We start from the raw sequence: 17,999 nt of genomic DNA, 5'->3' as shown, positions 1-17,999 counted from the left end.
AAAAGTGCAATCAATGGGCTTTAGTTATAATAATAATAGTTAATATTTACATAGAACCAAATGGTTTTAAGTACTTTTCACATGTTAACTCATTAAATCCTCCCAAAAGGCTTGTGAAGGAAGAAACTGTCATTATTCCACTAATAGAGGAAAAAATTAGGTACAGAAAGGTTAAACAGTTTGCCCAAAGTCACACATAAATTAAGTCCTGGAGCTAATATTTGAACCCAGGAAGTTTGACCCTAGCATTTCTTTTTTAACTACTAAATCAAACACGGAGTCCTCCCACCTTTTTTGGGCTTTCATCAAATAAATGTCTTAATAAAATGGTATAACATCCTTGAATGGAGGGACAAAAGAATATATTTGTGTGTGTGTGTGTGTGTGTGTGTGTGTACTTTGCAACTCTCTCAATGCTTAAATTGGAGGTCAAGGTGAGGGCCAGGCAGCCAATTTTTCCCCGAAAGTGGCTAATATATTTTAAGTGCTTTAATTGAGAGAAGATTCAATTGGATTAGCTAAAACATTAAAAAGTTCATAAATAGATTTGTCTGTACAAAAGCAAACATTTCTCTGATTTTTTTAAACAATTTTGACTTATTTTTACTGAATTGAATTTACCTAATATTTTACTGTCATAATGATTAAAATATGAGGAATGAATTAATAACCAAGTTCAAATATATGTATTGTTACCATGCAGGTCTCTTAATTAGTTCTCAATTTCCATACAAATATGAACTAAAGAAAATGAAATTAAGTTGCAGCAAGAATGTGCTCAGTTACATGTAAAGATTCACTTCCTGATCATAAGAGTGATTTATAATGATATGGGCTAGTAAAACAATTATGGGATTTTGCTCATTCTTTTGACGTGCATTTATTGGAATCCTAATATTTTCAGAAATACATCTTTGGAAATAAATACTGTATTCTTGTTAGGGAAAGAAAAACAAGAGGTAGACTGAAACTGACAGTCTGACCACATTGGTGGCTTAAGTATTCCTTGGCCTGGAAGGAAGATACTGTCCATTTTACTAAAATATTCTTTCTCTCTGGAGGGACACCCAAAATGCCATCTTAGTAAAACATTGGATCTTTGCCAAACCGTGGTTACCCTATCTGCAGAAGACTACCAAAGACAAGGTGTGATTCTAGTGGCCAATAGGCTTCTCGCCCTACTTCTGACAAGCAAGATAAAGTGGGTGGGGTGGGAGCAGAATGGCCATGGGTTGAGTCACTTTCGTGGTTATGCTAAATCAGCTTCCTTGAACCTTCTGGAGCATCTCTATTTTTTTCCTTTCTCTATTTAGATGAGAGGGTGTGTGATATGATTATTCCAACAAGCTCAAAATTAGATGTGATCAAGTCTTGATGGGCAGGAAGCTCCTAATCCCTTCTCACATTTTATTTGTTTGTTTTGTTAGTTTTGTTTGTTTGTCCCAAATTCTATAAAATTTTTCTTTTGTATGGAGACTTTTGGGATGCTCTGTATATCTAGCATAACTTAACAAGAAATGGGAAGGATCTATTTAAGAAAAAGAGAAATTTATAATTATTTTAATATTATTACAAAAAGCGACTGAGTTAAAAGGTAGTTAAAACAAAAGAATAATACTGAGATAAATAATAAATTGTCAGATATTAAAATATTATGAAATTATAATATGGTATTCTACTGCTACAAAAAAATCAGTGGAACAAATTAGAAAGCACAGAGACCAAATCAAGAGAATATATTTTCATATGCTAAAGGTGAGATTCCAATCATTAAACATTCATTCAGCAAATATATTTTGGCATCTATTATGTGCCAGCCATATGTCAAGGTGTTGGTGGTGCAGAAGTAAATGAAACAAAGATCCTATCTCCTGGAATGCATTCCTTAGTAAATTTTTAAATATCTAGGGAAAAAACTAGAATATAGCCCTAACTCACACTACACTGTCAAAAGAAATTACAAGCGTAATATAGGGTTAAATATAAAAATACAAGAAATAAACAGGAAAAACATAAGTAAGAAATTCTGAGCTGGGAAACCTAATTATAAGAAGCAAAGGAAGATACCATTATTGAAAGAAAAATTAAAATTTTACAATAAAAATTGATACAATTTTTACACTAAAAATAACATTTAAAAGATAATCAGTAAAAAAAGTAAATGACTGTAACATGTGAGGATGAATATGGAAAAAGCACTTAAAATCAATAATAAAGAACCACCCAATGTAAAAAAATGAGAAAGACATATCCAAATGAAGAAATATGATGAAATAAGTTCAAATTCAATATCTGTTTTAGAAATACAAATTAAAACTAGAATAAAATTCCATTTTAATCTATCTGATACTAGTTGATGTCTCCCAGAAATGCCAGGCCAAATATCTTCCTAATGCCAGAAATGTTTTGCCTGACAATGGTCGTAATACTATTTATGAGATATGGAAAGGAAGTTAAGCAATTTGAGAAGTCTCCTGCAATGAACTCAGGAATGAAAAGACAGATGAAAATTTGATTTCATTCATTTATAAGTTCACACACTACTGTAGATTTTAGAGACCGTCCAATTCAATGTGTCCATTTTGGACTAGGAATCTGAGGGCTAGTGTGTTCAGGAAATGAGCACCATAGCATATATATGTTTCAAAAAGTATCTGGTAGATATTTTAATTTATATATATATATATGCCTTTATATATATTTACTATTCCTTGTATCCTTAATAATATATTACAGTTGTAAAGCATGATCAGCCCTTATCATTTAGATAGTAACATTTAGATAGTCAAAGTTTTTAATTGTTCAGAGGAAGAAATGGGATATTGTTTTAAAAGATGAAAGAAAGTGTTCTTTGTTTTGTAAAGATTAGATATTAAATAGTTTCTCAACACTTTCTATGGGGAAAACTCCATATTCTGGTTTTTCTCTGGTATTTCCCTACTTTTTATCCTAATCTATACTTCTGTTGTAATATTTAGAATGCTAATTTGATGTTTCCCACATTCTTTAATGGTAAGCAGCTGAAAAACAATTTAATTTAAAAAGGGAAGAAATAATATGTTGAAATAAATAGGATAACAAAATTTTGGCATTCTAATAAAGAGTTGGCCATTGGGGATTAATTCCAGGCCACTCATAATATTTCAGATTAGTTTTCAGTTGTTATTTTGTCAGGTATAATCAATGAAGATTTTGTTATTCATATATTTATAAGGCTGGTTAGCCATAAATATTTTATGAATGGAGACATTTCTAGCACCACCTAATGGCAGTCAAGTAAAAAGAAAAAGCTTTTCCAATTTAGAAACTAATTTGCATAATTCAAATTAAGCTATATAGCCAGAGTTGCTTATATATGAAACTGAACTTTTACATTCCCTAATGCACCAAATAGGCAGCTAAAAATCCATCTCTAAGCAATTGGATTGAGTGGGAATGAAGCAGAAGGGATATTTGATTACGAAGCCAAAGGGTTTCCACTGTCTTTATGAGTACAATAATAAGAAGATATCTAGGTAATAGAACACATTAATTTTATGTGAAAATTTTCTTTTTAATTGCAACAGCTTATGCATCAAGACTACATTCTGCATACTTCAATTAATTTCCTGAAAATATTTATCACAAGCATTGTATTGGCATATTTTATTTGTGTTGTGTTTTAACAGTCATTTATAAATCTTGGACCAGTTCAGTCTACTAGCCTAAGAAAGCATGTTCTATCTCTGATAGATTTTTTTTTAAACTGAGTCATATCTGTCTGATCATACTATTAGAATTTTCTGTTGGATATGAATCCAAGAACATGCTTTAGATAGGAGTTCTGACCTCACGCTCTACCTATTTATTTCATATGGTTTCTAGCTGGATTTGAAAATGTGTTGTCTGCCATAATCTGAGGGTTAAGATCAATGGATTTGGTAGAAGGGACACGAGGCAGACAGTAGCAGCAGGTAGTTTGAAAAATCAACAAGAGAGTCTGGTGGCAGTATTAGTAGGAAAAGTTTCAAAAAAGTGCCTTCTCTTCGACCACAGTTTCTTCCTTTCTGTGAACACTTATTTACATTTATTGCTTGGTACCCTATAATGTCTTTTACTTCATTTATCCACCTACTAAGTTATAATTCGTCCCTCACAACCCAGGTACTTGGGTGGCTGAGTCAAGAGGATCACTTGAGCCCAGGAGTTGGAGGTTGCAGTGAGTTATGATGACAAACTGCACTCTAGCCCGTGTGACAGAGCCAGACCCTATCTCCAGACATACGTACATACATAAATAGTAAATGTCTGACTCAAAGGCTATCCTAATTTTTTGAAGGATTCTCGTGAGGACACCATAATCATGTATACAAAGGATCAGTTTAGAAAATTAGGCATACTTTTAAGAAAGATTCAGGATTTACCTCAAGAAAAAATTTTGAATATAAAGATAATTAGTTGAACAAACAGTTCGATAAATATAATTCTTTAGCAAAATACAAAAAATAGCATTGAAAAGAGAAATATTAACCACTGCTGGACTCTTCTAGAGGTCCAATCCATTAAAGAGAAACAGGAAGTTAAAAATGTGGACATAAATTGATCAGATAATCATTCTCTAATAATATTGTCTTCTATAAAATCCAAGGCAATCCATTGAAAATACGGAACTAGTAGAACAGTCTGTAAGTTGACTGGATTCAAGAGAAATATATATAAAGCAGTTGCTTTCCATAGATTGCCCTTTCTTTTCCTGTTCCCTTTGGGGCCTCTTTCCTGGAATTCCCTAGTGGCCAGTGTTCTGACCCAGCAGGCTTCAGTCCTATTCTCAGTACTTTTTTCATTTAGGTAGGGACTGACTTTCAGGAGTGATTTTATCTGATTTCTGTCATAGCTAGAGCCTTACTACCTCTCCCCTTTTCTGTTCATTCTCCACTTTACTCTCACCTCCAGTGTAAACCCTGGTGCTGACTCTGCTGGCTTAGGATGTCTATTTCTTTACCTTATGTATTGAAGTTTTTAGCATATTCTTCCTCCTAGTGACTCTGTAGACTGGGTGTTTCATTTGCTCTCCTTCTTGATCTCAGTTTTTATAGGAAATGTGGAGAGATTTATATTAGGCTACCATCATTATTCTATGAGAAGCTGAATAACCTGGACTAAAATTTTAAATATTCAAAGAAAGTCATAGATATACTAGAAGAAAATACTAGAGACTACATTTTATTATTTTGTGTGTGGGGGTATACTATCTAATTAACATACACATTCCAGAAGAAATAAAGAAAAATATATTAAAATTTTGAATCTTTTTGTTTTACCCTGTAGGGCAATGAAAAGCAAGAAAAGGTTAAAAGGTATACAGCAAACTGGGAAAAAAATATTTGAAACACCTGCAAAGACAAAGGATCAGTATCTGATTATTCCACAGATATTATTGAGAGCTCAGAATAAAGCCGATACTGTTGTAGGGTTATATTTTAGAGGATGCAGATAGGAGGTAACTTAAATAATGATAAAAGAATAGTGCATGCTGGAGATGATGATGCCATAGGTAAAGATAAAGCACAGTGGTGGTTATAATTGTTAACAGAGCAGCCATAATGGGCCTCTCAAAGAAATTGAGTTTGAGAAAAGACCCTTAAAAGGGGAGATAGTGAGCCACGTGGATACCTGGGAAAGATTCCAGGCAGAGGCAAGAGCAATTAATAAGGCCCTGAGGTGGCTAGACTGGAGAAAGGAAAAGGAAGCATAACAGGAAATAAGAATCATAGTAAAGGCTGAATTATGAAGGATATTGTAGACTTTTGTGGCGACTTCGGCTTTTACCTGGAGTAAGACAGGAAAGCTTTTGGTGGGTACCAAGAAGAGAAGGAACATGACAAGAATTGTCTTTTGGTGTGATCACCCTGGCTATTACTTTAGAATAAAATATAGTGTGTGTGGGTGTGGTGGGAGGAACAAAATTGAAAAAAGGGAAACCATTTAGGGGGAAAAGCTAGAATAATCCAGGAGAGACAGAATGATGCTTTATAACGTCTGATGATCCACAATGTATAAAGAACCTTATAAGTCATGTAGAAACAGACAAATAGACCTTTTGAAATTAGGCAAAAGATGTGTGCACAACACCCAGAAAACTAATAATATCTAAAACTAATATCTGAAAATTTCACCATCAGCAGTGTTACAACCTTACTTGGTCCATTGCCCTTTGCAAATGACTAGGACAAGTGTGTTGAAAATTGGCCGGGCGCGGTGGCTCACACCTGTAATCCTAGCCCTCTGGGAGGCCAAGGTGGGTGGATCGCTGGAGTTCGGGAGTTTGAGACCAGCCTGAGCGAGACCCTGTCTCTACTAAAAATAGAAATAAAAAAAAATTATCTGGACAACTGAAAATATATATATAGAAAAAAAAATTAGCCGAGCATGGTGGTGCATGCCTGTAGTCCCAGCTACTCGGGAGGCTGACACAGGAGGATTGCTTAAGCCCAGGAGTTTGAGGTTGCTGTGAGCTAGGCTGACCCCACGGCACTCACTCTAGCCCGGGCAACAAAGTGAGACTCTGTCTCAAAAAAAAAAAAAAAAAGAAAAAGAAAATGGCCAAGAGCATAAAACCTAGAAGATGGAGATACAGAAGTCAAGACAAATTCGTTTTGCCTCTTTGGAAAGTCTGAAGCCCGCATCTTAAGTTTGTCTTTGCTGATATTAAAGGAATAACACCCTAAAGATACATAGAACACAACTTTCTTTTCCATCTTTGTCTTCTATACAAACTTCTCAAGCCAGATTGTTCATGGCGTTTGGGCTCATGTACGGTCTCACCTATTTTTCCAGGTTCATCTAACTCCCTCCTGCAGATCCAGCCTTCTTCAATACTTTCCACACCTCTAGGCTTTTATAAGATTTCCCCGCAGATCCTTCATATTCTCTGAAAACAAGCTCAAGCATGATATTCTCTATGAAACCTTCCTCAATCCCTTTGAATCCAATTATATCTTGTATATATCTCTATGCCACTTATCCTACCTCATTACAGTTTTTTTTGCTCCACTAGCACTTAATGTCTAGCACTGCCTGGTTAGTTTTTCTTCGTTACTGTGTAGCAGAGTACTCAACAAATGTTAATGTTCCATAGATGCATATTGAAAAACTGACAATCTGATACTCAACAAATGACTTTTGCTTTCCTGCCTTCAATCCTTTGCTATAATTTCTCCCTTACCTTTAATGCACCTCTTACCTGCTTTCTCTTCATCCAGACTCTCCAAATATTTACTAAGTACAACCAGATGAATCAGACATGGTTCCTGAGGTAGTTGCAGTCCATGGAATCCAAGTTAAATCCCTCTACCTATGTAGAATCTTTGGTTATTAGCCCAGCCTGAAGAGAGTTCTTCTTTAATTTTCATAATCCTAGCTGACTGTATTTCTGCTCAAATCAGTATTCATTCATTATTCAATATTGCATTTTTGATACTTGATTTTCATGTATGTGTTTAAGTTCTTATTTGATTCTCATGGTGTGATTTGTCTCTTACGACGTATAAATTTTATATTTGCAACTAAACTGGTAACTTTTTGCCAATTTCAATACATTAAGCAAAATGCCTTACATGCAGCAAAGCTCCATAGCATGTGCTGAGTAAATGGGATGCCCAGTAGAGTGGAGGTGGGGCCACGTGGTGTCATGGGAAGGGATTTATAGGACTGTTGCAAGTTGCCCCTGCTTCCTGAGCTGGGGAAATTTCTATGAGACAAGAGCCTTGCTTGGCCTGTGCAGGGCCGGTGTGTGGTCCCAGGGGTCAGTGAAGACCCTGAAATTCTGAAGCCTGCAAGCAATTTGGTTATAGGATGATGTTTCAGGAAATTACCTCTGTGGGTCACTTCATGGCAGATCTTTCCAGTATTAGCTTCTATTACTGGACTGATTCTTTAAACTTCATAAATATTTTAAATAAGGGTTCCTTGTGTTTCTTTCACTCCTGTCAAAAACCCATTTATTTTTATGTCTCTCTGATAATATTTTCACATTGATGCTCTGAGTATCCAATTTTGGGTTGACAACATGTCTTTTTAGGTTGATGAGTTTTGCATAAATTTAAACTTCATTATATATTGATTAGCAGGAGTGCAGGCTTAAGTTTCCAAGTACTGATTGGCATTTAAAATGGGATGTATTTAAAACCAAATGGCCGGGACCATCCCGGTACATTGCTGTGTATAATTTCCTGACTGTACTCACTGCATCATAAATAATAATGAAAGTAAATGTACATTTATCAGAAAGAATCAACAAAACCCCAGCACTGATTTGCTGATCACACTTGTCTTACCAGGCATTAAGGCCAGCTTTCGAACAAGGGTGCCTGAAGGTTTGATCGTCTTTGCGGCATCGCCTGGCAGTCAGGAAGAGTATTTTGCACTTCAGTTGAAGAATGGACGTCCTTATTTTCTTTTTGATCCTCAGGTAAATGAGTAGTCATGAGAATTATATTTTTAAGAGTTGATAGGTACCAGGTACAGAGGTAAGTCCTTATGTTTTCACGGTGAATCCTCATCGAAAACTTATGAGGTAAATACTATTATTATCCCCCACTTAGCCAATGAAGGAAATGAAACTTGCAAAAGTGATGTGATTTGCCCAGAAAAAATAGCAGAGCTAACTTCCAAACCCACACAGTGTGACTGAGAACCAATGTGCTTAACAACCAATATGCCGCCTTATAAGGAAGACTAAAACTTTTAAATAAATTTGAATAGATCTAGTTTTATTTTTCTTGAAAGCAACATTTACATCTCCCTCCCTCACTCTCTCCCTCTCTCTCTCTCTTTCTTTCTTCATTGTTTTGCCAGCGAATGTCTGAGTGGCTATCAGACACTGTTGTGCTGGGTGTTACAGATTCCAGTAGTTTTACAGTTAAATATGACCATGCCTCTGTGAAACAAATAGAAAGGACACAGTGAAACAATTAATTTGGAATATGAATGAATTTTATCAAAGAGAAGTATGGGACGCTATGTATGATGGAAGCATAAAATGAAGAGTGTCTGAGTTTTCAGTCTTCTCTGAAAATGTGATATTTAACCAAGATACAAAACAATGAGGAAAAAAGTTGGTCAGGACGAGAGTATCTGTCGGTATGAGATACCTCCTGTGTTTGAGGTGGGGCAGGACAGGGGAGATCCTCATGGAAGACAAGGAAATGTGCTGGGAATAGAGTTTCCCTGCAGAGCAAATAGCCAATGTTAAATGCCTGGGGTGGGCAAGAACATGGCGTGTTTGGTACCTTAGGATACATTTGGTATTGCTGGAGGACAACAAAAGGAAAGGTGGGAGGTGGAAAAGCTGGGTAGGGACCAAGTCATTTAGGGTCTTGTAAGCAAATGTGAGTATTTGCATTTTTCCTAAGGGCAATAGGAAACTAGGGAACAGTTGTCTTCACTTTAGCTAAATAAATAGTAGCAAGCATTTGATATTAGACATTGTGTTAGGCCTGTGAGTGAGACATGAGTAAGACTTAGTCAAAGGCTGTTCACTTTTCATTTCCTCAATTCTTCAACTTTAAACTGATGATCTAAATCACACATCAGGCTTAGTAAATAAATGTTTTGTGTGATATTGGTAATGCTGGCACAACTTTTCCCCGCTGTATCCAAGTTGCTTCTAGGAGCATGGATAAGAGCTCTGGGTGAGGATCACAGCTTCGCGCACCCTGAAGACCCACTGACCTTGGAGAGGCAAGGCAGGGCCTGCTGGATCACGTGGACGAGAAACAGGCTGAGTCCTCCCTGCTTTAGGAAGCTGGGAGAGCCACAAGGTGGCAAGTAGAAGGACTGGAGACAGATTCTCAACCTTTGTTGACGTCTCAGCGGGGGCCTGGTAACTCCCCAGCTGGTGCACCGTAGGTCTTCAGGCACGAGGACTTATGAGTGTCCTGGAATTATTAATACAGCATCATAAGGGATGCCAACAGGTGGGCAATGAGTAAGCTAAGAGAAATAGCATCGCACCTAAGCAGATCCAGCAGCCAGAGCGAAGGGAGAAGCAGCAGTCACCACAGAAGGCAAGGCAGATGGCAGCTGGGAGAAAGAAAAAAAATCAGCTGAAGTTGATTCAATTACGGAACTAAAAATATTATTTTTCATTTGAAAAATTGAAGTAGATTAATTAGAGGAGAGAGGAGCCTCAGATTAGTAGGTCAGAAGATAAAGTTTAAGAAATCTCTTAAAATACATGTTAAAAATATGAAACAACAAAGAGATAGATACTACCAATATCACTAAGAAGAGATTCAGAAGCAGAACAAAGGGCACGTGTGCAATAAAAAGGAGGATAAGAGAAGTAATAACAAATAAAATAGAAATTTAAGATTTGAGAAACTGATTATAAATTTATTGAAAGGACTCATCAAGTTCCAGTCAAGATTAAGCAAAGCTAATGCTTCCCTGGGACCACTATGTGCCAAGCATTATTCTATGTGCTCTGTCTATATAAATGTGTGCGTGGACACTCACACCCCTATACACACACACACTCTCTCACTTATTTGAACTTTTCAACAACTCTGTAAGGTGGGTGCTCTTAATATTCTCATTTTGTGGGTGAGGGTATGAGTCACAGGTAAATTAATTTTCCTAAAGTCACACAACTAATAAGTGACCAAGCCAGGTTTGTTGTTGTGGTTTTGTTTTGTTTGTTTTGTTTTTTGTGATAGGGTCTTGTTCTGTTGCCAGGGCTAGAGTTCAGTGGCATCATCATGGCTCACTGCAACCTCAGACAACTAGGCTCAGGCAATTTTCCTGCCTCAGTCTCCCAGTAGCTGGGACTACAGGCACATACCACCATGCCCAACTAATTTTTTCTAATTTTTTGTAGAGATGGGGTCTTGCTCTTCCTGAGGCTGGTCTCAAACTCGTGGCTTCAAGTGATCCTCCTACTTCAGCCTCCCGAAGTGCTAGGATTACAGGCTTAGGCTATTTCGCCTGGTCCAAGCCAGGTTTTAAACACAGGCAATGTAGCTCCAAAGATGACGATTTTAGCTATAATGCTATACTGCTTTTTTTCAACACTAAAGAAAGATGTTTGTTAATATCCACAGTTTCAGACAAAATGCTACCTAAACACCTATTGGAAAGGAATATTCTGGCAAGTAATCTAGTCTAATGTAATCTGGGGGAAAAAAAAGAGTCAGAAATATAAAGGAGAAGTTGTGGTGAATAATAATCCTAGCAATATGAAGTCAAACCTAAATATTTAATGACAGAATGACTAGAAATGTGTTTTACAGTGCCAAATAAGAATCTTTGAAATAGAAGAAAAATGAAGAAAGGGGGAAAAAAAAGTCTTATGATTTTTTTTTGTTGTTGCTAAAATTAGTAAGAATTGAAGGAGAGGGATAAATGCGTGAATTAAAAGTTTCTCAGTTACCAGCTTAATGGTGGTGGTGGAGGTAGGTAGTATGGGAATAGATTCTATTGGTGTCTTGTTTTCATAAAATACATTGGGCAATTTTTTATCGTAAATGTTGTAGAAAAATTAATTACTAAGAGAATAAAAATGTTCCACAAAACATCCAAATTCACAAGCTGAAAAAAGACACTAAATTGTAAAAAATCAACAAAAAATCAGAAAGAGAACAGTGCAGTAAAATAGAATGTCAAACAGAAAGAAAAATCTGGCTCTGCTTATTCCCCCTCAACCTATTAATATCTGTGGATATTTGAGAAGAAGCCAGATGGAGAAAAACCCTAAGCATGGAACTGCTTATTTTTAGAACCATTAAAGTATACAAAGTGGGTTCACATTAATGATCTCATTTCATTCTTGAAGTAGCCACTAGAGGTGGGGACTGTTTTCATCTCTGCTTTAGATGAAGTGGCTTAACTAGGATCCTACTGTGGTTTAGTGACAGAACTGGCACTGAATTTAGTTTATTTCATTCAATGCCATTTTGTTAAGAATTGGTTGTACCCCATGCTCTGTGCTGTACAGTTATGCACTGGGGACACAGAAATAAACAAAATGCCACCCACTAGAACACTGGTCATAGGTTGTTCATCACGGATTTTGAGTATTTGATATACACACGCATACACCAAACATATGGTACAAAGTCTTTGGAGAATTAATCCAAAAATGATTTCACCAGATCTGAAACAGGGCTGCCATTTCTTTTGACATGAGTGTTGTTTCTTTTTCTAAAGAAGGTGATCCCTTAAGAAGCCACAGAATAGGAGAAAAGGAGTCAAAGTTACATAACAGTATCTCTGCCCCTGTGCTGTTATGATCCTGAGAACGTATGCCAGGAAACTCTGTAGGTCTCATCTTTTTCATCCTCTTTACGATGATTGGATGGATGGTGTGGTGTGAAGCAAGATGGTGAAACATTTCTGCCCCCTTCCCCTTCTCTCTCCCACGATCACTTAGAGTACTCAGCACTGCCACTAGCTTTGTCAGCTGCTCTGTCCCTACCCTGTATAACTAAGTCCTAACCCATATACATAGTTGCCAGGTGTTACAGCCCAAGGTTGGGGGCTGAGAGTAGTCGGGGGGTGGGTGACGCTGCCTGGTAAGTACATTTTTATCTGGAATAATAACCTCTCTCCGCAAAGTAAAAGCTGCCTGTGTTTTCAGCAAACTGACAATTAATTTACTTTTTAGAGAGTAAGGTACTGGTGCAGCAGAATGGCCATAGGATATATTTGAGAAAATGTAATCAGACATCTTATGTTAATACTAAGTGCTCGTGGGACATGGTGCTATCTATATATGAAACAATGAGCCGAAGCTAGCAAGGACTGTGTCCTTCCTTACCTCCAAGGAATTTATACCCTAATGCAGGTTCACTGGACATATTTTCTAACTTTATAATGAAGGCCCCACTTATTTTTAGATAAGAATTGTAGAAACTGAAGGATGGTGAAAATTTTGAATATTCTTTTCTCGTTCTCCTTTTGGGTAGTAATATGAATATAGCTTCTTATATGAAGTTAGAGCTACCCCAGGTTTAAAGAATTACAGAAGTTTACTTTATATGTATCCTATTGGCATTAAAATTATTTATAATTTAAATACTTTGGGTATCACTTTAAGCCAATTTTTTTCCTCTGTTATCTTTAAATGAGGGTAAGAGATTATCTAGTGAATACCTTACTCTACTCATCACACAAGTAATTATGTGCTTAATGTGTCTTTCTTATCAGACTTCTTATCAGAGTGTACCATCCAGTGAGGGCAAAGTCTGTGACTGTTTTGTCCACAAATACATCCTCAGGACTTAGCACAGTTTTTGGAACATAGTAGACACTCAATAAATAAATGACTGTTGACAGATTGGCTGGCTGACTGGCTCAATAACTATTAGTAAAACACCACCACCACTACTACTACTACTCATAATTGAAAAAAAATTACCCATTGGGTTACAATGTTCAGCTTTTAAATGAATATATAAAAATTTAGTTCTTATTTGTTTGAATTTGTCTGTTTGTTAGATACTTTGACTTTTAGCAGAAAAAAGGGTGGTGCTTTTTAAATTATTATTCCTGAATCCAATCTAAATAATCAGATTTTGAACTGTGACGAGAACACTTTCAGGTAATTTTAAAGTTACTATTTATATTATGGACTGGACACTTGGAACCACTGTTAAAAGATGATAAAGAAAAAGTTAACTTCAACTTCTAATTACTGTATTTTTTTGTTAATTCTCTAACAATTAACTATAATTTTCCCATTCTTTATTTGATTAAGTTCAATTTTAAATATACTTGATCAGGTAATATTTTATTGACCAGTAATGACCCATGTTACTCCCTAAGGTGTTCTGTTTTCAGTGACATTAACAGGAAATTCACATCATATTCTGGTTTCACTTGGAAGGAGTCTGTAAAAGTGAAAGCTTTCAAACAATCCTGAATAGCACCTATTTAATGGGTCTGATATTTTCCCAATGAAAAGAACAAACTGCATAATATGACACTAGGATTGATTACAGGATTATTCTTTTAACAGTGGGGAGGGGGTGGAAATAATCTTAAAATCATCATCAAAGTATAATATTCTAAGTGCCTCTCTGTATTAAAGTGAGTTAGACGTACTGAGGCTGTAGGTGATGTACTTGAATTTGTCTCCAATAAATGTGATTTCTGATGTAGAGAACTATTAATGCTTCAGATTGTTGCCAAACAAAATATGAAGAACCACTTACTCATACACCTGATCTTTAGAATGCAGCATCGTTTGTAACAATTTTAACGCTAACTAAGTACACTTTGATGAGACAGCATTTAATAAAATGCTCATTAATTTCATCATTAGCAAGGGTATGCTAAGAAGTAAGCCAGTTTCTTATGTCACGCCCAATTAGCATCCCATGCTAGTAATCCCATTAGTATTGTTGAATTCACTAATGGAAAAACTAATGGGCATGCTACCAGGGCACATTAATTGGGCACGACACCAGTTCTGGTTTTAATTATTAAACTACGATAATGAAATGTGTGTTTGTAAAATATTAAAATGTTGAAATAGGGTTGAAGAAAATAAAAGAGTGTGTAGATGAAACAGAGATAAGGAAAGTCAACCTACAAAAAATTCGAAGACTAGAAAATGAATTTGCCGAATGGTCATGTTTCTAGCTGACCGTGTTGTCTCTAAAACTTGGGCTATTGTCCACATGGGAAGCTATCCATTCATACTCAGGGGAAATTAAAAGCTATTTTTTTTCCTTTGGTAACATGGAATTCTGTATGCCATACATGTTGTCAACCTCTTTATGAGGCCCGACAGGAGCCAATTAAATGTGTGTAGAATGGACATATTATATCACTGAAACTAATTCAGGGAGATATAAACAGGTATACTTAAGATGACATGATTAACAGTACTTTTTCATTATAAATCTTCAGCTCTATTATATCAAGCAAATAACTATTTTCTCTTTTTAAAAAACAATATAGAAAAATTATTAAAGTTTGGTGAAAATATTAGGTAATTAAAATTTTTTTGTAACACTTAATCCAATCAATTTTAGTTTTTAAAAATTCTGTTGGAATGCCATTTATTATTGCTAAGGATATCAACTTAAGAAAGAAAAATTTAATTTCATTTAGAAAACTCAAAGTAATAATCTGTTTTATTTTCCTTTAATAGTAGTAGTAGTTAATGTTGGTGACAAAGTTGAAATATCTTTTACTTAGTCTTCTTTGCTTATTAATATTTAAAAGGTTACCATTGGGTTAACCATAGTGTACTAAAAAAGTGTTCATTTGCCTTGAAAGAACTAAGGTTGCAGGTTTCTCTTCTGTTTGTCTTTCTCTGTTTCCTTATCCTCACCTCCTTTTTGCTAATCTCTGTTGTTGGTATCTGGCATTTCCTAGGTCTTACACACTTAGGAATTAATTTTTAACTATTATTACCTTAGCCAGAGCTATAAATGTTATATTTTTCACTACAAAGCTCTGTGTACTACATTTAACCCCATACTTATGTTCAATGTATTAATGACTGGCTAATTTTTAATGTGAATTTCATTTCTTTGGTTAGTAGTTTTGTGAAGGTATGGGAAACTAACATGCCTTACGTTTCTCTGTCTTTAGAAGCTATTTTGAATGGAATTTTATTTGTTTTAAATTATCTTTTTTTGTATTTCTGCTATGAAAATTGAAATCTAAAATTTTGGAATAGAAAACTCCTTACCTTTCTGATAAATATAGGTACTGAAAATGCAGGTGCCTTTGTAAAGAGATTCTTATTCCAAGGAGAAATTCTTTTCAGATTTGGGCAGCGTGGTGTTTGAAGACAGTAGGAATGATGCTAGATGTCAACTTTAATTTTGAGTTCTGTTTGAAATATATGCATGCTTGCATCAGGATCATGTTGTTGAAATGTGTAAATTGGTTTATAACAAATATATACGTCTGTGTGTGTGTATGTGTATCTGTGTAAACATTCATTCATTCCTTTAAGGGATCATCAGTGGAAGTTACCACAACTAATGATCATGGCAAAAAATACAATGATGGCAAATGGCATGAAATAATTGCTATTAGGCACCAGGGTTTTGGCCAAATCACTCTGGATGCGCAGTATACAGGTAGGTACTTCTTTGATATATATTAATATGAATAGCTCTATTGATATGTTTGTGATGCCATACTTTTCCATTGTTTATATTCTTATATCTCTTCTTGCATCATCATCTCTACTCAATTTCATCTAAATTGCTATTGAATTTGCCTTTGGGATGCTCCCAGAATGATGAAGTCTGGCAACCAGTTTCTCATCCATGCAGAATTTCAGTAAAACAAAAATAAGAGCAGAGGCATCAGTTGCTGCTTTGTATCCTTTACAGCTATCTTCAATTTGCAAAGGCTTTTAGTCATATTCTCTCATATTACTTTTGACCTCCAGAAGGAGAAATAAGTAGAGGCAAGCAGTTATTATCTGCGTTTAGAGGTGAGGAAACTAAGGCTCAGAAAAAGTAAATAATTTTTCCTACTTTATACAGTTGGTGGGCAGCATTCTTGGGACACATATCCTGTCTTTGCATATTTAAGCTTAGTTTTCTTTCCAGCCTACCCTACCTACCTTTCTCATGTAATTATAAAATGGTTACTATGCCTGTATGATGATACAGGCTTTTATTAAATCATTCAGAAAATATGTAATTTTTAATGAGCACCTATTTTGCTCCAGGTATTGTTCAAAGCACTCTGAATACAAAGAGCAAACAGAACTTTGTAGAATTTACATTTTGGGGAGGAATGGGGGTAATACAGAATGCACAAATATTAAACAAGTATCAAGTGGTGATAAATTCTGAGAATGCAAAGCAGGATAAAAAGGAAACTTGTGTGTATGTGTGTGTGTGTGTTTTGTGTGCATTGGGTGTATGTGGTTGTGTATATGTTGGGGGAGTGCTACAATGTTATATAGGACTTTTAGGGAAGGCCTCTCTGATAAGGTAACATTTGAGAAGAGACCTGAAGGGGTGGGGAGCAAACCATGCAAATATCCAGGAAAGGGATGTTTTGGGTTAAGGCGACAGTAGGTATGAGGGCCTGGAGGGGGGAGCATTCCGTACATGGTGTGTCTAGGACCAGCAAGGAGGCCAGTGTAGGAAAGAGGGAGTGAAAGGGCTAGTGATGGGACATGAAGTCACAGAGGCCATTCGGGGCCAGATTATATAGATAGGGCTTTGTGGGTTTTGCTCTGAAAGAAGGAAGTCACTGGAGGCTTTTGGGAGAGAAGTGACATGATAAGACTTTTCTTTAAAAGTCATATCACTAGTGGTTCTGTTGAGAATAAATTTAAAGGGGAACAAGGGTAAAAGCCTGGAGACCAGTTAATAGGCTTCTGTAATAACTGCAATAATTCATGCAAGCAATAATGATGATTTGAACAGGGAAGTAATTGTGGACATAAGAAGTGGTCAAATTCTGTTTACATTGTGAATGTCAAAATAACAGGATTTGATGATGAGACTGAGGTAGAGCAGGGGCTGGCAAACTTCCACCTGTGGGCTAAATGTAGTTCATGCCTGTTTTTATAAATAAAGTTTTATTGGAACGCAACTGCACCCATTCACTGGTGTATAATCTATGGCTGCTTGAGGTTGAACGGTTTACAGAGATACTATTTGGTCTTTGACAGGGTTTGCTGGCCCCTAATATAGAGCAAGACTGCCAGGGTTGGGGCCCAGGCAACTAGAAGAATATAGCTGCCAAAACTAGGCAGTGCAGGACTGTGGAAGAAGCAGATTTGTAGAGAGACATTCAAAGTTCAGTTTTGAACATGGTCTTAGATATCTAAGAGACATCCAAGCGGAGATATCCAGCAGGCCCCTGGACATCCAGGTCTGAGTTCAGAAAAGAGGTACAGATGGGAGGTAAAAATTGGGATTTGTCAGCTAAGGATGATATTTAAAGCCAAGGGACCAGATATGAGCAGAGCTAATTGGAGTGGATTGGGCTCTGGAAAACCAAAAATAAATAATTCTCCTTCCTCCCAAAGA

General features: G+C 36.1%; 1 protein-coding gene across 1 annotated transcript in view; it reads left to right on the top strand.

Annotated features, from left to right (window-relative positions):
• USH2A (usherin) overlaps nt 1-17,999 on the top strand; it is a 605,447-nt gene that overhangs the window by 207,766 nt on the left and 379,682 nt on the right. The window contains exons 21-22 of the mRNA XM_045536030.1: nt 8,319-8,449; nt 15,953-16,079. Coding sequence (XP_045391986.1) covers nt 8,319-8,449; nt 15,953-16,079 — 258 coding nt within the window. The remainder of the gene's footprint in view (nt 1-8,318; nt 8,450-15,952; nt 16,080-17,999) is intronic.

Source organism: Lemur catta, chromosome 23 (genome assembly GCF_020740605.2).
Source record: "Lemur catta isolate mLemCat1 chromosome 23, mLemCat1.pri, whole genome shotgun sequence".
Lineage (NCBI taxonomy): Eukaryota > Metazoa > Chordata > Mammalia > Primates > Lemuridae > Lemur > Lemur catta.
This window is presented reverse-complemented; position numbering and strand designations above follow the sequence as displayed.